Raw genomic sequence first — 22,704 nt, forward strand, 5'->3', positions numbered from 1 at the left:
ATATAGTAACCCTGGTTGCTATGGCAACTGACAATGCAGCTCCATGTCAGTTGTGTTGCTGAACATGTGGTACAAAGGAGACTGTACCAGGGTTCTCAGCTGTGGTATTGGGGCATTCTGAAAAACACTCCATTGTGTTAATCCCAAAAGCTGTTTGGCTTGTGGTTTGTGCCTTTCTGTAGGAATTTGGGAAGACCCAAGCTTTCTAGATATGAGCTGACCTGCTTGGGAGGGGGCGGGGAATGCACTGTTCTTCAGAGAACATGGACCTGTCTGGTTTCTTTCTGTCTCATGCGCTTTCTATTTCCTTACTTCTTCATGCACACCTCCTCTACCCCCAGAAACCTCTGCACATGCACACCTGCATGCCCTCTCTTCCTCACTTGCCCCCATACTTTCTCTGTCCCTTCCTTTTTGTGCTCTCCTGCATGCTGGCTGTTCTTGTTCTGGCCTCTCCCTCCATCCACTCCATGTTTTTCGCACATGCACTCTTTTTCCATTCCCTCCCCCCCCCCTTCAGTCACCATATTTTTCAAATAATATCCTTACCCTTGATGAATGAGGATTTCAGGAGTCCATGTCAGATTCACACTGATCCTGAAGCTACTTCACACAAAAAAAACTTTCTTCCAAAAACTAGTAAGGTGCTGTTCTTGCCACAAAATAGGCATTTTGTGCATCAGTATGGGAAAGCAAAGGCTGACTGATTTGGTCAGTTGACAAAATGATGGTATATGGTCAGACTACTTTCTGTGAAGAAAGATGCTTAGTAACGTTGGGTTGCTTCTGATAATAGCCATTATAGCCTTATAGTCATTTCCCAAGACAACAAGGGGGTATCCACAGGGAGGGCTGACAGAAATCTGAGTCTAAGCTTGGCATTGCTTCTAGAAGCCAAAATGATTGCCCCACCGATGGAAATTGCAGCACAGAATTGCCTGTTTCTCAAAACCTTTATTTTCCTCCTTGCTATTTTGAAAAGAAAGATGTAAAGAAGCCACTGGATTTTAAAAGCAATTGGCAAATGGAGGGTCACTTTAATTCCGTCATAAGCCAGGAGGAGTCTGAGATGCTAGGACTATAGAAAAAGGTAAAAGAACACAAGAAGTGAAGAAGCACATTTCATTCTCTTGCAAGGATGGCATGGTTTGCATATCCATGTGGCCAGTGCAGAGAGTGGGCGGTGCTGCCCATGACAAGGCAGATCTGTGTCCAGCTGCCAAGGAGGGCATTAAGAATTTTATGATTAAGTGAAGGAGACAATGCCTAGAGCACTGTGAAACCTTTTAAGATCAAAGCTCCTTTATAGAAAGGCTCCAGCTGTCAAGATGCTGTTCTGCTGGATGGTAAGTCAATGCAAAAAGGCTTTCACCATGACATCTTAAAGTGAGACCTCTCTCTTGGTGCACTGGCTAACCAATGAGCTCTTCAGAACAAGCCAGGTTTAGCTTTGATTTGGAATTGATGAACTTTGCGTCTGGTATGGACAAAAAACCCACAGATCCTGTAGATAATCTGTATCTTGATCAGCACATGGTCCCTTCCAACCCTGATATTCTGTGATTTTGAAATGTGTTTCTGTGGGCACATCTTCACAGCAAAAAACCCCTCTGCAGCAAGTTCTTCTTTGAGTGCTTGCTCATATCCATTCCAGTTAGGTGTGTGCGCCGCGCGTGCACGTCTGCCGGAAACTTTTTATCCTAGCAACTCCAGTGGGCCGGCAGGTCGCCCCCTAGAGTGGCGCCACTATGGTACTAGATATATACCCCTGCCGGCCGCCCGCTCCTCAGTTCCTTCTTACCGCCGTGTCGGTTGCTGGAACTGTGGAGTGCGGTTCGCTGACCTCCACGTCCCTAGCTCTCCTCGTCGTTTAGCTTATAAAACCTTTTTTCTCAGTTAGTATAGTTACCTTTTCAGTATAGTTGTAGTTAGTTAAGTTTTGTAAATAGTTATTGAACATTGCCTGTGGGTGGGCTGTTGCCCTCCCCGGCACCCAGCACCGGGCCCATGCCTGGCTCGCCGGGGTTTAAACAGTGCTCGACTTGCAAGAAGCCGATGCCTACAAGCGACCCCCACGACGCGTGCCTGAAGTGCCTGGGGGAGTTGCACATTAGTGACAAGTGCCGCATTTGTAAGGCCTTTAAGCCGCGCACAAAAAAGGAAAGAGACCAACGTCTCCGCGCCCTTCTCATGGAAGCGGCTCTCTCTCCGGCACCGGCAGCGCAGTCCACCGCTTCGGCTCTGGCACCGGACCGCGCCGGCACCGGCAAGACTCCCCGGCACCGACCATCTCCGGCACCGGGAACAGACCTACGTCCCTCGACGTCTGTCTCCACACCCAGGCAGACCCGAGTGGACCGCCCGGCTCCTACCTTAGCCGTGGCACCGCCTGCAGGACTGTCGACTCCGGGCCCGGAGGGTCCGTTGAATCCAGCTCCTCCTAGCTCCCCAATACGATCAGGGGTCGAGCTAAGGGTCCCGTCAACGCCGGAGACTTTCGCCTCGGCTCGGGACTTGATTGCTCTCACGGAGCCACCTCAACCACCCACGGGACGCATAGTATCCATGGGCAAGCCGATGCTTCGTCCATCCTCTCCTGCATCCCGACGCCGATCACCCCGGTGGCGTGACCGCTCACGCTCGGGGCACCGCTCGGAGTCCCGGCACCGATCGCCTAGACGGTGCCGGTCGTACTCGCGGCACCGATCACCATCTGGCCGGTCCCGATCGGCTTCATCTCACCATCGGCACCGAGCCTCCAGGAGTCGTTCGCCTCGGCGTTCGGCACCGCGGTCGACCTCCCGGCACTGAACTGGTGGCAGGTCCCGCACCCGGTCGACCTCCCGGCACCGCGCTGGTAGAAGGTCCCGGTCTCCATTGCCGTCTCGGCACCGGGCCTCCAGAAGGTCGCGATCTCGCTCCAGACATCGTCATCGCTCCCGCTCCAGGTCGAGATCTCGGCGCAGGTCATCACGCCGCTCTCGGTCCCAATCCCGGTCCCGGTCCCAGCCCCGGTATGAGTCTCGGCACCGACCCCCGGCACTGAGGGCAACGTCAGTCGCGGCACCGGCGGTGCTATACCATTCCAGCTCAGCGCCTCCCTGGCCTGCTGCAGAGCCTTCCGTCTCCTCCCTCGATGATAGTGCTCTCGACAGGCACGAAAACCGCTTCCCGGAGCAAGATAGAGGACATCCGCAGTGGGGATTCTGGACCCCGTGGGCATACGCCCAGGCACAAGGTCCTCATCAGATCACCCCCCGTCCATTGGCGGAGCGTAGACCACCGGAGGCTACGGTGTCCAGGCCACCCCTCTCTCCACAAACGGAGGACACTTCCCGGGACCCGGAGCTCCCTCAGGATACCGAGGTGCAGCCCCTTGTGCAACCCCCCGTCGATACTCTGTTGCCCAGAGTCTCCTCATCTTCATCCCCGGATGAGGCGGTGGCCGGTACCTCTTCCTCCAGCCCCCCGCCATTGGATTTAAGGGCACATCAGGATCTCCTCCGCCGAGTGGCTCAAGATCTAAACCTCCAGGCGGAGGAGGTAGAGGAAGTGGAGGACCCAGTGGTGAGCATCCTGGCAGCCGATGCACCAACCAGGGTTGCCTTGCCCTTCATGAAGACCATACAAAATAATGCCAATACCATCTGGCAGTCTCCGGCCTCCATTCCCCCGACCTCTCGGGGAGTGGAGCTGAAATACATGGCTCCATCTAAAGGGTATGAATATTTGTACGTTCACCCGACTTCCTGCTCTCTAGTGGTCCAGTCGGTGAACGACAGGGAGCGCCACGGACAGGAGGCCCCGGCGCCTAAGTCAAGGGAGGCCAGGCGCATGGACCTTTTGGGCCGCAAGGTCTATTCGGCAGGGGCTCTACAGCTCCGCGTATCCAACCAGCAGGCTCTCCTCAGCCGCTACTCCTTTAACACCTGGGTAGCGACGGAGAAGTTTGCAGAGCTCTTGCCACAGGACGCATGCCAGGAGTTTTCCACCATCCTGGACGAGGGCAAGAAGGTAGCAAGAACATCACTCCAGGCCTCCCTTGATGCCGCTGACTTGGCCGCGCGAACCCTGGCTTCCGGGCTCACCATGCGGCGCCTCTCGTGGCTGCAGGTCTCCGGCCTTCCGCCGGAACTCCAGCACATGATCCAGAACCTCCCCTTCGAAGGCCAGGGTCTGTTCTCCGACAACACTGACCCTAGGCTGAAGGACTTAAAAGATAATAGGGTCATCATAAAGTCGCTCGGAATGCATACTCCGGCGACCCAATGCAGGTCCTTCAGACAACAGAACCAGCAGCAGCAGCGTCGTCCCTACCCCCCGTTCCGCCCGAGACAGGACCCCTCGCGACGCCGGGGCAGGAACAACCGCCGCAGGCAGTCGGGAGGTCAGGCGGGACAAAGTCAGGGTCCCGCTAAGGCCCCCACAGGGCCTAAGCCTTCATTTTGAAGGTGCGCCCGAGGGCGCAGTACCAGCCTCCCCTACGGATCCTTTCCTGCAGTTTTCCAACCGCCTTTCCTCTTTCCTCCCGGCGTGGTCCCAAATAACATCGGACCGCTGGGTCCTACGCACGATACACGACGGTTATCGCCTACAGTTTTCCTCACCCCCACCCTCCTTCCCCGTCCCTCTTCAGGGACCCCTCTCACGAGCAATTCCTCCGTCAGGAGGTGCACACGCTCCTGACCAAAGGAGCCATAGAGGTGGTTCCGGAGAACGAGAAGGGCAAAGGGTTTTACTCCCGCTATTTCCTGATCCCCAAATCCAAGGGCGGTCTCAGGCTCATCCTCGACCTGCGGGAACTCAACAAGTACATCGTGAAGTTGAAGTTCCGCATGGTGTCCCTCGGAACTATCATCCCATCCCTGGATCCCGGAGACTGGTACGCCGCCCTCGATATGCAGGACGCCTACTTCCACATTGCTATCACCCCCCATCACAGGCGTTTCCTCCGCTTTGTGGCCGACTGCCAGCACTATCAATTTGCGGTCCTCCCATTTGGCCTCTCTATGGCCCCACGAGTATTTACAAAATGTATGGCAGTAGTCGTCGCTCATCTCAGACGATGCCATGTCCACATCTTCCCCTACCTGGACGACTGGCTGATCAGGGGTACGTCAGAGCAACAGATCAGGGATCATGTCACCAGGATCAGCTCCCTTTTTGCAACTTTGGGCCTCATAATCAATACCGACAAGTCCACTCTACTCCCCACGCAGCGGATAGAGTTTATCGGAGCTGTTCTAGACTCTACCCTCGCCAGGGCCTTGCTGCCCCTGCCCAGGTTCCGGTCATTGTCAGACATTATTCTCTGGTTGCAAGCGGCCCCGCTGACCTCAATCCGAACGTGTCTGGCCCTAATAGGCCACATGGCGGCCTGTACGTTTGTAACGGCGTACGCCCGTCTCCGCATGCGGCCTCTTCAAACATGGCTGATTGCTCAGTATCGACCGACCAAACGGTCCTTGGATTCAGTCGTCACCATCCCTCAGGTGGTGCTGGACTCTCTACACTGGTGGCTGGACCGATCCGTGGTGTGTGCGGGGCTCCCGTTCCATCCGCCCCAGCCTTCCGCATCCCTATGGAGGTTCCCGTCACCACTCTTCTGGACTACGTCTGGTCCCTTAAGACCCAGGGGTTGTCATTGTCGTCCCTACGAGTTCACCTCGCTGCCATCTCCGCTTTTCATCCTGGCGTGGACGGCTGTTCTGTTTTTTCTCACCCCATGGTGGCGAGATTCCTGAAGGGACTGGAGAGGCTCTATCCCCAAATTCGCCCTCCGGCCCCCTCATGGGACCTGAACCTGGTCCTGTCTCGGCTCATGATCCCTCCTTTCGAGCCCTTAGCTACCTGATCCCTGCTTTACCTCTCATGGAAAACCGCCTTCCTTGTGGCCATTACCTCAGCTAGAAGGGTGTCAGAGCTGCGGGCCCTCATGGTGGACCCGCCGTATACGGTCTTCCACAAGGATAAGGTACAGCTGAGGCCGTACCCTGCTTTCCTTCCTAAGGTGGTCTCAGCTTTCCATGTCAACCAAGAGATTTTCCTCCCAGTTTTCTTCCCTAAGCCCCATTCGTCCCGCAGGGAGCAGCAGCTTCACTCGCTAGATGTCCGACGGGCGCTAGCCTTTTACATGGACAGGACAAAACCCTTCCGTAGGTCCCCTCAGTTATTCGTGGCAGTGGCGGACAGGGTCAAGGGGCTACCGATCTCCTCTCAGAGGTTATCATCATGGGTTACGTCCTGCATCAGGACCTGCTACGACTTGGCCCAACTCCCGTCGGGCCGAGTGACTGCTCACTCTACCAGAGCACAGGCATCCTCGCTGGCCTTCCTCGCCCGAGTGCCCATTCACGAAATCTGTAGAGCAGCGACCTGGTCATCTGTTCATACATTTGCTTCACATTATGCCCTGGTCCAGCAGTCCAGAGATGATGCTGCTTTTGGATCTGCAGTACTCCAGGCCGCGACCTCTCACTCCGACCCCACCGCCTAGGTAAGGCTTGGGAATCACCTAACTGGAATGGATATGAGCAAGCACTCGAAGAAGAAAAGACGGTTACTCATCTTTGTAACTGTTGTTCTTCGAGATGTGTTGCTCGTATCCATTCCACACCCGCCCTCCTTCCCCACTGTCGGAGTCGCAGGCAAGAAGGAACTGAGGAGCGGGCGGGCCGGCAGGGGTATATATCTAGTGCCATAGTGGCGCCACTCTAGGGGGCGACCTGCCGGCCCACTGGAGTTGCTAGGGTAAAAAGTTTCCGGCAGACGTGCACACGCGGCGCGCACACCTAACTGGAATGGATGTGAGCAACACATCTCGAAGAACAACAGTTACAAAGGTGAGTAACCGTCTTTTTTAGAGCCTGGGTCAGCTGACTCGGGCTTATGCTGCAAGGCTAAAAATTGCAATGTAGCTGTTTGGGTCTGGGCTTCGAGGCACAACCCCCTTGTCAGGTTTCAGAGTGTGGGCTCCAGCCTGAACATCTACACCACTATTTTTAGTCCTGCTGTGCGAGCCCAAGTCAGTTGACATGGCCTCTGAGACTCACTGCTGTGGATTGTTTTTTGTTGTTGTTGCTGTGTAGACATACCTTGGAGGGCCCCAATCCATGTAGGGCATTGAATTGGTGCAAACTTAAGGAAGCAAACATCATTTTACAAGGAAAGCAGCATTTTAGTATTTTCATAGTTTAAAGCCAGAAGGGATCATCAGATCTACTGAAAACAACTTTACAGTAGGTAAATGATGGCCAAGGCACCCTCCTGGGATGGTTACAATGCTTTGGTAGGCCAGTGAGGCTCAGCACTTTTTTTTCAGTGAGAGCAAGAAGCTGATCATTCATGATTTTGCCATACCCAGGGAGCAAGCATGCCAAGGCCTTTCTGGAATCTGGGTGTTTCTCCATAGAGTAGAGTAATTCGCTTGTTGCGCTGTGTCACCTGGCTGACAGAGGTTCTATACTGCATCAGCCCAAGTTATCTCTTCAAACCCTGAGCCATGGCAGGTGTCAGGGAAAATATTTCAGAAACAGATGAAATAAAGAGAGAGCACTTTGGCCCATTCAGAACCCCATCACTTAGCATTCCCTCGGCCTCTAAAGGTGGATGCACCCTACCTTGTGAAGCAACCAGCTGTGATATAGTAGAGGCCTCCCCTGTGATGTAGGTGAAATGTACTAAATGGTATAATGAAGTAAATCTTGGTAAATGGCTCCAAGGTCCCTGGATGAAAGGCACTATACACTGTGTGTGATCATCATTAAGAGCTTATCCTAACTATAGTGATGTCACAAATTGGCTTGGGATTTAAAGTGTTCTAACTCTGATGGTAATTTTGCTGCTGACCTGTACTTTGTGTACTCAATGATTTAAGTACTGGTGCAGTCCTCCATGCTATATCATGGGTTAACAGGTGTCTCTGAGAACCAGCTACTAACCGTTTCCTGCTTTATTTAAAAAGTTTCTCTCTCTTCTTTCCTATTCTTCAGCTGAAAACAAGTCACCCCCTCGTCCTTGTGGCTTGAACCATTCGGACTCTCTAAATAGAGGTGATCGTATTGAGGCGGTGACACCCACGTTGGGGAGCAACAACAACCAGCTGAATGCATCTTTCCTTCAGGTGTACGTCCCAGACTACTCAGTGAAAGCCCTCTCAGATATTCAGTTTGTCAAGGTAGGAAAAGAGACAGCCGGGTTCCCTCTCAGAAATGCTGCGCTACCTTGCAGAGCTGAGAGGCGGGGGAGGGAGATGGCAGATCTGTTATGTCCTTGAGTTGCAAAGAGGAACTAGAATTATGAAAGCAGCAGTCATTTTAAACTGCCTGCTTTCCCCGGTTTCTGCTGCTGGTTGACTTTCCTCCAGTGCTTGGTTTGGACAGTGAAATCGGACTGGTCACTTCACTTTCTGGTTACCAGCACTTCAGAGGAAGCTTTAAAAAAAAAAAATCTTTTCCACTGGAGTTAGTCTTGAAAGCCCATCTATTGCTGTGAAGTTTTGTAAAGCCTTTTGAACAATCTGAATCAGCTCTCAGTAGTTGAAGAATGAAGAATTTGGTGGTACAATTGATTCATTTCATTTCTAACTAAAAACTGGCCCAGAATGTAACTTGGGATCCAGCCTGCCTCCCAGCTTGTCCCCCTTCCTCAACTTTAGAGAAGTCTTGACTTCATCTCTGCATCCGGACTTCCCATGTCAGGCCCACCTCTTGTGCTAACCACCACTGGGCACGTGCGTATTGCTCTGTTCTTCAGCTCTCTGTGTCCCATCGTGATAAGCAGGCAAGGTGCTGAAATGAGTATAGATCTTGTGGGATGAGCAGACCAATGTGATGGAACCGGAAATTCAAACCTAGCTGAATCCCCCTTTAGTTAAGGGAAGCTGGTATCCCAGAATGATCATGGTGCTTAGTTTAAACAAAAACATTTTCAATTGGTTACTTACACTGAGATTTTCTTTCGAAGCACACAGCTCAAACAGTGCACTTTAACTTGTCTTGCCCTTTGCTGCAGTTAATCAGATATTCAAAACTCTTTAAATAAGAGAGAATAAAAAGAATCTTTTTAATGGTGAAGATGTTGATTATGGTCCCAGATATACTGGGAATAAGATTTAAAAGTGGTGATGTCTTAACACAGAGACGCACGCTCCAACCAGCTGATGCACTGAATCTTACAGACTTACATGAATAAGGGTTTAATACTGGCCAGGGTGAATTGAGAATTCAGTGTCAGTGTTACAGGCCTGTGTTACAGACTGCAATGGCCAATTATTTCTTTGTATTGAGAGGCAACCCATGGTTATGTTGCATCCACATGCCTTGAAATTGCTTTGTGAGATACGATCCTAGTGAGCAAGAAGCAGAACTCCTTTCCCACCTCCTTCATTTCCCCAACCCCCATGTCAATCAGTTGTTGCTGCTCAGAACTTGGGGTCATCTCTACACTTACATCATTTCAGACAGCGACAGCTGATATAACTGGGAAGGTGAATCCAACGCAGTGCAAGGGGATTGCTCGCTATTGTCAGGAAGAAGTTTCCCATTTCCCCATGTGTAGCATGGAACTACTATCAGGTATAGTGTGAGGTTAGCGGGTTTGCTTTCCTCTGGAGCATCAGGTACCAGGACAAGGTATTGAAATATTTGACCTATATGCTGACTCCAGTATAGCAAACCGTAAGTTCCTGTTAGCTTACCAAAAAGCTGGCTAATTTGATGTTGGCCCAAAGGTCAGATTTTACTCAGGCAAATGCCCATTGGCAACGGAGCAAGGACTTCAGGATTTGACCCACGCTGCATGTGAGACCATGAATTGCTGAACTATATCAGAATTGTAAACCTTGTTTGACTCACTACTCAATTCCTACAAAGGGCTCTAAGAATCTGATCCCAAGCACATTGAAGTCACTGGAAAGACTCCCATTGACGTCAATGGGCTTTGGATGAGGCCCTCAAAATTTGCTTCACAACATCAGTGGCTTTTAGCTCGGAGTAACTAAAAATCTCTTGGGCCTCTTGAGAGTATATCCAGTGAGACAAATCTATGCATCACAACACTGAGACAGGACAGAACCACGTGGCAACATTATCATCACAATGTTGTATCACGTTGAATTGTCACCACATCATGATATTAAGTTAGGATTCTCTGTTATCCTGCTAGGCTTGCAGAACTCAGCCTTGTCTTGTAGAAAGTGGAATGATCCCATGAAAAACGGGGCTGAAAGGAGAATTTTGTAAGAGGAGAGAGTTTATGTTCATAGTGTGTCCTATAGGACACCAGCATTAGAAACCAAAGTGTTATTGTGTCTTCTTTGTGTGTGTTTCCCACCCCACCCCCCTTGTGTGCGTGAAATAGATCTCAAGACAGCAGTACCAAAATGCCCTGATGGCATCCCGGATGGACAAGACACCTCAGTCCTCGGACAGTGAAAACACTAAAATTGAACTGACTCTTACGGAGCTGCATGATGGTTTGCCGGATGAGACGGCAAACCTGCTGAATGAACAGAACTGCGTGACACACAACAAGTCCAATCACAGTATGCACAGTGAAGGCTCCATCTAGGAGCTAACAATCTGCATCCTTTCCCACCCATCACTTCAGCAGGACCAGTCATCGCTCCTTCTTGACTGCAAATGCTCTTAGTATGTGCTTGCAATGCTGTGCTGCATCCAGTGTTCTGAGACCAAAGACTTAGCGCCCTTCCTAGGAGCAGAAGAGGAAGAAACGAGAACACAGCAAGACAAAAACCAAACAAACATTGGGCATGGTGAGTGCCCTTTGGAGAACGATGGGATTCTTCCTTGCAAAGTAGAATAGTGTTTATTTTTTCAGCCGTATCTTTGACCCTCATTGGTTGCCCCTCCTTCCTAGATGCGCAGAGAAGTTTTTAAAACTGCTCTGATTATTTTTTCAAGAGAGATCATGTTTTTAAAAAGAATTTTGCAGAGTTTTAAATGGTTGCTGTCCCTCCCCTCCCCCAAATAGGCTCTGTTGTGACTTTGTGAATCAGCTCCATTGTCATAGACCTGTTTCCACCCCTCCTTTTGGTCCTGTCTGTTGCCCTGTTGTTAAAACAGCAGCTGGTACCCATATGTATTTGTGTCCTGAGAACAAAGAATGTGGATGAGACTTCAAGGAACTTGTGGCTTAGCAGTATGGAAGTTTGGGGGAATGGGCATTATTTTCTCCCCAGTTGAGCTTCAAGGAAGGGGTAGTTATTTTGGTTGCATGTGTTCATAATATCTGAAATTTCAGACGGTTCCTTGTAAAACAAACAAAAAGATTGTTACATTTACAGTTTTGTAACCTCCACAGATGTTGTGTGTTTTGAACATGAAGGTGGGTTTTTAATTGACATAACTGCAGTCTCGTCAAGTTACAGACTGGGATAAATTTCTCTAGTAGTGTACTGGGCAATTTTTGTCCCCCTGGAATTTGCATTAATGTTACTGGGAATCACATGGTCAAGTTCCCTGCCTCCCCTGCTGTACTGAAAGCGTGAACCCCAAAATGTCGAATCTCAGATTCTAACATACCGAAGTCGTCTGTGTGCCCTTTGCTTTAACCAAAGCATATTTGCAGGGCATGTTAAATAACTGAGATAGAATTCAGGACAAACCATTCCCCCAGTATTACTGTTCGTGTTAAGACAAAAGATGCTGCTACAACAATGTCCAAAGCAAATCCTCCAGGTGGCTCCTAAACCTTTGCCATTGCAAGATGGATTTCATGGTAGAGTGAGGGCCTTCCTGATCTCCCCAAAGACTGACCAAGAACTTCCACTACAAGCTTGATCTGTATTTTGTGGAGGGAGTTTGAGGGAGCATATTGTACTTCAGGGACTGGAGAGGTTAGTCTCCAGGCGATTCCCCTATTTTTGAGGAGATGCTGGATTTCCTTCCCTCATCCCTTTTATCTACTGTTCTTCTAGCTGCCACAGTAGCATCCTCCATGACTGCCATCAGTGCCACTCCACCTGCCCATCCCAGGCATCCCGGAGCCTGGCCTCAGAGTGGAGGGGAAATGCGTTCGTTGGGAGGTCATTGTGTTGTATATTGTAAACCCCCCAAAATGCAGAGTCTGTCAGTGAGCAAATGCTGCATGGTGGTTTCTCTGTTGACTTTCAGCCTGCGTTGCTCAAAGAACCTCCCGTGGCCTGATTGTTATGTACCATTTTCTGTCTTTATGCTCAGATAAGCTTTACCTGACTGAGTTTAAAAGCAAAGCCCAGTCGCGGAAGCCCAGGCGGGAAGCACCTCCTCTGTGGGTGTGAGTCAAGTTTGACTCCATAGTTACATCTGTGCAAACGTGTTTTGAAAAGGTGCAATATTTCACTGCAGCAGCTCCTTGTGGGAAGCCAGAGTATGTGGCTGCTGCATGGGGGTCTGTCCCATTTGCTTTAGGCCTTAGGAAGCATTTTGCTGTTTCCCCTGAGAAGGGGCCACAGATGGGTCCTCTGTGCCCTTCAAGGAGAGATGGCATGGGGAAAGGCAGTTCGTGGCCCCTTTCACAGAAGGCACTCTAGCCCTTTGGAGGGCAGTTGGTAAAGTCCCCCAAGGGGGAATGGAAGTTCCATGCATGGTATTTAACATGTGGAACCATGAGACTGGGAAATTCGGCCCCGAAACTTAACTCTCTCATTTTTTACCCTTGTATCTTAAAAAATGCTGCTGCTTTTTCCTTTTAAACGATGTGCCTGTTGTCTCCTTCAGCGTTTTCTGGCCCACCCGTTGGCTCTGGCACAGCGCTGCGAGAGAACTGCAGCCACCTGTGGACGTATGTGCCACACATGTCTCGGATGGAGCTGGCAATGTATAGGTTATTGACAGCACCGGATTGTCTAGCCCCAGCAGCCCCCATTTAGTTGTCTCAAGGAGGGCTGCTAACGTTGCACCTTTTCTGCCAGAGCAGAGGGGTGAAATGTTATGATGTTAACCCACATAGAAGAGAGATCTGTTTCCTTGCTCTGGTCGCTTTCATTTAAGCTGCCATTGTGCCCTAATGTTCCTGATTGGGAACCACTGTTGACAGAGATGCATAGCATGGTAACCCTGGGCTGCAGTATGCTTCATGTCAAACCTGCTGAGTTAGGGCAGGATTCAAACAGAAGAAATTCTCTGCCGGGGAGATTTCTAATTTGATTGGATTTCTGGTTTTCATGCTGCGGTGTGACTTTTTTGAAAATATTTGTTCTCCTGTAACACAAACCACAAAAGCCATGTCATCCTAAAGGCGAGTAACTCCTGTCTCTGTCCAAACTCTCCAGGCTGTTTTTGCATAACTTTTCCCTTCACTCTTCCAAATTTGGTAAGAGAAGGTGAAGTAACTTTCATAAAGCTAGTTGGTCATGGGTGTGATTTTTTACGGAAAATGGACATCCTTGGTAGGGGGACAGGAGCTCCCACAAATTGGCTTCAGGGACAAGGAATGTTGTCTCTCCATAGCCTGGCTTCTGTGGGAAAAAAAAAAAAAGCCAGTCTCTCTGCTGTAAGAGTACATGGGGCTGTTGAAATGTGAAGGGGGACCCAGCAGAGATGGGCTTCCGAGAGAAATGGCTACTGGGGCATATGGCAGGTGCCAGTGCAAGCAGAGGGACGACACGCCCAACTCGGGAACCAATCTTAGTTTTTGAACCCATGTTTGCAGAAATAGTGTTCCTGCTGCAGTGGAAATCCCCAGAGCTGCTTCTATGCTGTAAGCTTCCTACCGGAGCAGACATAGCGCTATGGAGTCTCTGCTTGGCTGTCCAAATTCAGGGGTGCTCAGGTTCTAGATGCTACGGTACAGTGCCATGCACACCCAAAGCAGAGCTGTCAATCAGTCACTGTCATGAAACAAGGCACCGGCTGAAAGCTTTGGGAACCATTGGACTTGACTTCAGTCCTTGACCCTTGGCAAGGCTTTGATTTGTAGAAAGGATACGGCATCATTCAACGTTGGCTCCTGTGGCTGTATTGTTTCCCTCTTCCACCTGCATTGAAGTGCAAGCCAAAGTGCAGAATCCAGCCCATTAGCTGGTGGTCTCTGGGAGGCAGGAGGGCATGCCACCACCATTTCCTATGTCAATCCAGCTCATTAGCTGGTGGTCTCTGGGAGGCAGGAGGGCATGCCACCACCATTTCCTATGTCAATCCAGCTCATTAGCTGGTGGTCTCTGGGAGGCAGGAGGGCATGCCACCACCATTTCCTATGTCAATCCAGCTCATTAGCTGGTGGTCTCTGGGAGGCAGGAGGGCATGCCACCACCATTTCCTATGTCAATCCAGCTCATTAGCTGGTGGTCTCTGGGAGGCAGGAGGGCATGCCACCACCGTTTCCTATGTCAATCCAGCTCATTAGCTGGTGGTCTCTGGGAGGCAGGAGGGCATGCCACCACCGTTTCCTATGTCAATACACTTTTTGCACAAAAGTTCTTTGAAGTGAGGTTTTCAACACTAGTATCTTAAATGCACAACTGTGAATTAGTTTTTACACTCCTGTTGGGTGAATCCTGTTCGAATTAAATGAACCTGAATCTGTTGTCACCATGATTTTTAATTCTGTGTATTGCCAAATCTTTGTAAAGAGTGAAGGAATGTTCTTGCTTTATAATGAGAATCTCTCTCTCCAAACAAGACTGACTCTGGTGGCACGGAGATCAGATGAAGCACATAAGCTCTGAATGTGGAGGTGGATTTAACATATAACCTTTCCCTCTGCAGACCCTACTCACAGGTGAGAGTTTGCAGGGCCCTTGTTATTCTACTTGCCACATGTCTGCATCCCAAAATCCCTGCACCGTGGGAGGCCCTTCCCCAAGGATTGCTTAGGACTGGGTTATAGCAGAGAATGAAGGCCAGGATTAAGGTACATTGGCAGAGGTGGTGGGATAGCCCAGGACTGGCATAGCCGGTGCAGCCTGAGATTGATGTGCATTGTCAAAGCTAAGTGGGGAACCCAGGATTGGCATAGCAGGAGGTACTATAGATCAAGGATGAGGTGCATCAGCAGAGCTGGATGGGGCAGGCTTGCACAGTACTTCCCTGCCTTGGTCATTGCTTTCATTCCCATACAATTCTCTCTCTGACTTCTCTCGAACCATTTTGTGTCACTGTTCCTATACTGAGCTCAGGGTGCTGCCCAGTATTGTTTCCATATGTCGCAGTCAAAGTCTAATCTGGCTCCACATTTAGCAGTGTGGTGGTAATGCCATATGCACACATTTCCTCCAGACTGTCATTCCTGTTCATATGCCCTTGGCATTCACCTCTCCTGGGGAGAAGGCATGTGGGGAGGGGAAAAAGGGAATGGCACCTGGGAGACTCACTAACATCTCCCAGTTGCTGCTCCTTACCCCGCAATGGGCAGGCACTTGAGCAGGCTGGGATTTGGCCTTGGAGGAGGTGTTGTAGGGAGCTGCTTCTGTGTTCTGTTTGAAAGCAGCTCAAAGGAAAATGGAGTGGCTGATTGGACAGCAGCAGTGCTCCGCCCCCTTTGGTTGCCATGGTGCTTCATGTGATCTCTGTGGAGCTCAGCCACAAGGGAAGTGGTTGTGAATGGCAGATGGCAGCACTGTCTCCTCGCTAGCATCCCAGGTAACTACCCCATATAACAGAGGGGATGACCGAGTTCTCCAGGACCTGCTGGGAAATGCAACTTCCTCATGCTGATATAGAATAGACACAAATCATTCCCATGTGATATATGTACCATATGTTATAGGATATCGAATACACAAATCACTGGTTTAAAACTAGTACCTGGTGTACCAGCTGTTACGTTATCCAGTGTCTGGATTAGTTTAGAACTAGCAAACTTGGGGAGGGGTGGGTGTTACCATTCCAGTATCTTTGTTAACATTATAACTTGAGACTTTATAGTGAAGGTGTCTGACTGGCATTAATATGTTATATAGAAATGTGTATATTGTAGACTTTGATGCCATAAGTGGGGTTTGCTCAATAGCACTGTGTGAAACAGACCTTGGACTTGCTGTACATCATGCTGCTTTGGCTTTGTGTGTGTTCTTTTTTTAGGCTGTCCATCGTGTGGCTTCAGAAGGATCCAAAGAAGTATTTGATCCTTGGATTGAAAGAATAGGGGTTTGGCTTCTTCTGACAGGGAAATAATCATCTTAGAATCAGAATATCAGGGTTGGAAAGGAGCTCAGGAGGTCATCTAGTCCAGCCTCCTGCTCAAAGCAGGACCAATTCCCAACTAAATCATCCCAGCCAGGGCTTTGTCAGGCCTGACCTAAAAAACCTCTAAGGAAGGAGATTCCACCACCTCCCTAGGTAACCCATTGCAGTGCTTCACCGCCCTCCTAGTGAAAAAGTTTTTCCTAATATCCAACCTAAACCTCCCCCACTGCAACTTGAGACCATTATTCCTTGTTCTGTCATCTGCTACCACTGAGAACAGACAAGCTCCATCCTCTTTGGAACCCTCTTTCAGGTAGTTGAAAGCAGCTATCAAATCCCCCCTCATTCTTCTCTTCTGCAGACTAAACAATCCCAGTTCCCTCAGCCTCTCCTCATAAATCATGTGCTCCAGCCCCATAATTATTTTTGTTGCCCTCCACTGGATTCTTTCCAATTTTTCCACATCCTTCTTGTAGTGTGGGGCCCAAAACTGGACACAGTACTCCAGATGAGGCCTCACCTTGATAAGTGATGCCAAAGGCCAAGTGGTTTATCCTGGCAGAATTATTGCAAAAAGTAGCCCTTAGTCTGGTTCTGACTATGGGGCAAAGTGAGCACCTGTGTGGGAGATCTTAAATGAGTAACTAGCGAAACTGCTTCACTGCTGTGCTGTGTGTCTGCGCATTAGTCCCAGTGCACCCCCCTTTGTGGTCTCTCTGGGGAGAGCTGCTTCTGAAGTGTTGCTATCCCAATGGCACACAGACATGATGCGGCAGCTTGCATGTAGCAAGTGAGGACTGGTGTTGAGGAGCCTAATTGCAATACGTAGGCTTGCCTCGTTTCGCCCCTCCGCCAAATTATTATCAAGGTTTCTACTCATTGCCCTGCTTCTGCCTCTCTCCTCCAAAAGGCCACTCTTCATGTTCTGTTTAATCTCTCCGCCTTTTGCTTCCCTGCTGTGCTAGCTGCCCACATCATGAGGGCATGTTCAGCGCGAGGCGCATCCTGGCTATGGTACTTCCCTCTCCTAAATAGCACAGGTTAGATTTTCAGTTTGGATTTCATGTGTTTATTGCTCTTCTACATTAACACCTGGGAAACTGAGCTTGGGGTGGCTAGAGCATACCTTAGGGGAGAAAGGGAAAGACCTCAGCAATGCAGGAAATCCCAGCGTCTTTCCTCCTGAGCTGGGGAAGGTGAATGTAGGAGGCATGGAACTAAAGTGATGTATCCAGCCTCTTGCCCAGTGAAGAAGCCTGGTTTGAGATGTTTACCTGTCATTAGCACTGACTTCTGGCTCAGGTATAAGACACATTAGACATCGTCTGAACACCTAATTTCTGAGAGTCACCTGGAGCCCTTTCTTCCGTCCTACTCACCCCCATTCACATGCTGCTTTAAAGTCTCACCTATGGATGGGATCAAATCCTTAAAAACCTACAGTGTGTGTATATTAGTAGATTAAACTCCATTGCTTGGTTTTGTTCTTCATATCTTTGTCTGCAAGCCAAGATGACTGTTAGTCATTTTTGCATCCCTCCGGTGTGATTCCATTATAACATTGCTTCACACTGAGATAGGATTCTTGGGATTTCTGATTCTCCTTCCCCACCCCAAACCTATTGTTCGTGATTTCTCCTGAGACTTTTAAATTTGAACAGGGCTGGCGGCTGGAATTCTGCAGAGTAAAGTGCCTTCCCAACTGCTGTGAAAATGCTATTAAGAAAATCTAATTCAGTTTTAGCCAAGTGCTTGCTGTTGAGTCAATCCTTTTCCTCTTCTCTAAAGAACGGTTTGGAGGGTTATGAAGAAAACCTGTCTGTTGCAGAGTGGTGGTTGAGATTTTTATAGATGCTAGTAATGGAAAGTCAGAGCCATAACATCAGCAACGGCAAAGAGGCTAAGTGAACAAAATCTGAGACTGCAAGCAGCTGTGATGCTCAAGGAGTTACTGGGATGTGCTGGTATCTCTGGAGGTCTCCTTCCTTTGTGAGGCAGTGTTTGGACATAGGGCAAATGAAGTCTGGTTGGCTAGCAGCATTTGGTTGATTTGCTCCTCTTAGAGCAAAAATTTGTTTTCTTCTGTGCTGCAGATCTCAAGTGCCCCATTCTGTGCAGAAGTGTGTCAGCATGCGGGGGACGTTGTGAACTGGAGTGACTGCAGAACCCAGGTAGATGGTGTCAGGCAGGTAACCTGGGTTTTACACCTATCATTGAAAGTGTAGATCAGGGGTAGGCAACCTATGGCACGCGTGCCAAAGGCAGCATGCAGGCTGATTTTCAGTGGCACTCACACTGCCTGGGTCCTGGCCACCGGTCCGGGGGGCTCTGTATTTTAATTTAATTTTAAATGAAGCTTCTTAAACATTTTAAAAACCTTATTTACTTTACATACAACTATAGTTTAGTTATATATTATAGACTTATAGAAAGAGACCTTCTAAAAACGTTAAAATATATTACTGGCATGCAAAGCCTTAAATTAAAGTGAATAAATGAAGACTCGGCACACCATTTCTGAAAGGTTGCTGACCCCTGGTGTAGATACTTGCATTAATGCCTTCTGGGCCCATCCATAGGTCAGTACCTCCAGCAGTAAGAAGTTAATTAGGTTTGTGAGCATGTTTTTACAAAGGCAACAGACATGTGGTAGCTAGAGAATCTCCAACACAGTTCCTACTCGCTAGGGTCCATGTTCCATGGCTAGGCTGGGAAGGTTTTTGTTGCTGGAGTCTCACTTAGGTAATGCATTCTGTCATTCTGGATAATACTCTCTTGGTACGTGGACGCAGCATTCTGACAGTGCTGCTGCTCTGACTCTGTCTAGCTCCCTGCCGTCCTCCCACAACTTTGGTTGAGTTTCGGGGGAAGGAGAAGAAACGCTGCACATCTAGCCACATGCAGTTGCAGAAGGCTGTAATTGACTGAACTGTTCTGATCTTCTCCCCACAATAACTGTAGATAGACTTAGGCTAGCAGGGCTTGTGCTAGCACTCTAAAAATAGCCATGGTGGAGTTCAGGGTCTGAGCTCTAGCCCAAGCTGTGACTTCAAAGTGCTGTCTACACGGCTACTTTTAGGGCGCCAGCAAGTCCAAGACTTGTCGTCCCAGGCTGGGAAGCTCGCTGCCATAGGCTCCAGAACACCATGCAGGCATACCCTTCAAGTCCGATCCTGCATTTCCTGGCCTCAGAACTCCTGCTGACTTTAAGGGGCACAAGGATTGTAGGGTTGGGCCCTAAGGGGTGAACTGCAAAGCTTTTGTTTGTTCTTAACACTACTTGAGATCCCAGATCAGTAACTAAATCAAGGTGCCGATGTCTTCGTGGCAAATTAATTTAATTTGGAAGCCAAACAATTGGCTAATATGCTCCTCTGTAACTTAACAGCCCAAGACCTCTGGTTCAACATTCAGCACTCTCTCTGCAACAGCAGCTACATCTCCTAATCCCTAAAACCAAGCCATTCCCCTGCATTTAAGTCTTAACTTTGACTACATATTGAAGTCTGTACTGTTTTTCTTCGACTTCCATTCATAAAACTTTTTTACTTTTTTCTCCACCGAAAAGCTTTGAAGTTCACCTTTAAAATGTATGTTCACAACTGTTTAAACTCACACAATTGTCTTTAGATTATGCTGCTATTCCTAGGCCTTTTCACTATGTCTTATTTTCCATCATATGTGGTCTTTTCTAATTGTATCATATTGTACATTACTCCAGTTTTTATCAGAGATGTAGTATTCTGACTACAGTATTTCAAATTGTGTACATAAACTCGAATAAGCACAAATGTAATCCATGAACCAAGTGTATACGTTTCATAAACCAATTGTCATATGAATGAATGTTATAATTATTCCAATTGTGTTGCAGATTTCCAATCTCTTCTATTTATTTTGTACCTGATTTATTTGTATATTTTGTGATTTTGTTTAAAAGCATTTTTTCCTGCTCTTTTTAGATAAATGATGATTTTTCTGTTGAACATTCCAGTTTATGCATTTTCCCTTCTCCATGTTTCATTTTTATTTTATTTAAAGGACAGATTGATAATTTCTTCATTATGAGCGGGGCTGAGTACCTGGAATCCAGTGATGGCAGCAGCTCAGGATTCCTTGTTGATCACAGAGGATGATGAATGTGTCCCCAGCTTGCTGCTGCCCTCTAACATTGCCAAGAGTGTCAGAGGGCCTGATCTCACTCCCACGGAAGTCAGTCTTGCCACCGGCTCTTGTGGGACTGGATTGGGCCCAGAGCTAGAGACAGAAAAGACTCCCACTAGTGCATTCCTGTCTGTCAGAACGTTGAGGAGTTGATGGCACTGAACACAGGCTGACTAGCTCCTGGTGGAATGTTCCACCGGGACACTTCTAGCAGGAGTGGCCTTTTCTTCCAGTATAACAGATTTGTTTGTTATTAAATATAAGTGATATGTAATGTGCCCCTTACGCTGTGTACATTGTAGGCTCTGCATTAATGTCATCTAGAAAGCCAGCCAAGGGACTTGGGATGGGTTGCACAGCTGCTCGGGCAGATGTGTGTATGTAGAGTAGTGAATTACCATGTTACTTGCCTGTTATACCTCACAGACTTCATTCACATGATCTCTGCCTAGATTGCAGAACAAGGTTTGATGGTAGAATTCCATAGAAGCTTCGGCTGTGCAAACCCAGGTCTCCAGTTGAGGTAGATGGTGCATGTGGCTACTCTCTCTGCCCACACTCCAACTCTCTTTCCGCACTGCACTCCTCCAGAAATGGCTTTTACTTGGACTCTGTTTGCTGAGGAAGGTGGCATTTGTTTGGCTTCTTCCCTGGAGCCATCATATTGATTTATCAGATGATGTTCAGGTGAAGGTTGGCCCACACCAGTTTTGGTGCTTGCTCTCAGTGAGTGCTCGTATTTGTGACTAGTTCTCATGCCTCTCAACTCCCTGTGTCTCACGTTCCCTAATCATTTAGCCAAGTTTTAGTATTTAGGACTGTCGCTCTTACCTCCCAGGAACCATTTTTTTAATAACATCAAAATAAAACTGACCAGGACAGAAATTCTCAAGCAGCCCCATTTGGATTGTCTTCTTTTTAGTGGAGGCTGTTTTAATTCTTCGAGTGCAATATCCTTCACCCACTTGTGGCTACTGAACTGGAAGGAGCGTAACGCTGCCCTGGAGTTGTGTCTCCCTTTTTTCATGCACTGAATTGTCAGTCCATCCCATAGCATTATCTTGATGATGTGCGTCCATTCTTGTTGGTATATCAAATAAGCCCCTGCCTTACTTCCCGCCCTCCTTCCCCCTTGGTACTGCAACTGATGGTATCAAAATCATCAGCAAAGTTTCCGTGGTTTAAACAAACAGGTTTGTGTTGCGGGGCCTGGAGTTGGTTTCCGGTAACTGTCATTTTATACTCTAGAAAAGGGATGACTTTGATAGACATGAGTTATAATTAAAGCCAGCTGACTGCTGCTTAATGGCTGCTAAACGCAGTTCAGCTGGCTTCAGAACTTTCGTTCTCCGCCGGTCTTCATAACCGACAGGCCTTGCATTCCTTTGTGTGCCTGCATGCATCACTTTGTGTGCCTGCTGAACATCCCCAAGGACACATGAGGGCGGGAGGCTGCTAATCGCTCCAGACAAAGGACTGTTTTGCATTCAGCCTTCTGCTTGAGTGAAACGGACTGGCCTTCGTCGCTGCTTGCCCCTCCAGAATTATACATGCTCTAATTCTTAAAAGAAGGGTACTGTATCCAGAACAAGGGGTGACAGCCTGTTGTTGGCTTTTAATCAAGGGGCTTTTCATGACAGTCAAATGCACAGGAGCCAGACTGTCTTGCAATGGCAGCGTTCAACTCGCATGTACTAGTGGAGAAGCAGCATCCCCTAAGATGGCAGGTCTGTGGCTTTCAGCCACCGCTGTGAGCAGCATGCAGGTGGTGGAACAATGTGTGGCACAGACATTGGGGCCCAGATCCACAAAAAGGTAGTTAGGCACCTCTGATCTCAGTGGAAGTTAGGAGCTTAAATACACTTGGGGATCTGGGCCTGGGCCTAACACAGGTCAGCATCACTTTTCTTTGTAGTGCAGCTGTATTGTAGCTTCCTTATTCCTGGAAATGATGATGATCTGAGAACATCTCTGGTTATCCTCAACAGGGTCCAAAGAACTTTGTTGGCTGTAGCCTTAATGGATCACGTATGTAGGTGCTGCTGTGACTTGGAAGATGGCCACAGTCATTTTCACACCCCTAGGAAAGTTTGCTTGGCAAATCTTGTTTCCAAGTATCTGCGGGGGAGGGAAACTTACACTGCCACATCACTTTCTTCCCATGGTGCACAGCATTGTAATGTCACTGAGTCAAAGCCTGGAAAGTCACATGGCTGTTTCGGGTTCTTGGCCCAGCTGTGTGCAGTAAAAGGCTAACGCACTCTAGCTTAGTCTAGACATTACTGTGAGCTGGACCTGCAGGAAGTTCACTGAAGCTGGAGCTAGCAGTGGAGCTAACTGAGGAGCAAGCACCTAACTGAGTTATTTATAGCCAGCATTGTAGTGAAATGAAAACTGACAAATGTTTGTTCTG

At 48.6% G+C, this 22,704-nt stretch overlaps 1 protein-coding gene across 1 annotated transcript in view; it reads left to right on the plus strand.

Annotated features, from left to right (window-relative positions):
• Window positions 1-14,526, plus strand: part of CNNM2 (cyclin and CBS domain divalent metal cation transport mediator 2) — a 186,734-nt gene extending 172,208 nt beyond the window's left edge. Inside the window, exons 7-8 of the mRNA XM_030568830.1 lie at window positions 7,992-8,176; window positions 10,360-14,526. Coding sequence (XP_030424690.1) covers window positions 7,992-8,176; window positions 10,360-10,569 — 395 coding nt within the window. The 3' untranslated portion in view covers window positions 10,570-14,526. The remainder of the gene's footprint in view (window positions 1-7,991; window positions 8,177-10,359) is intronic.
• Window positions 14,527-22,704: the final 8,178 nt, after the last annotated feature.

Source organism: Gopherus evgoodei, chromosome 7 (genome assembly GCF_007399415.2).
Source record: "Gopherus evgoodei ecotype Sinaloan lineage chromosome 7, rGopEvg1_v1.p, whole genome shotgun sequence".
Lineage (NCBI taxonomy): Eukaryota > Metazoa > Chordata > Testudines > Testudinidae > Gopherus > Gopherus evgoodei.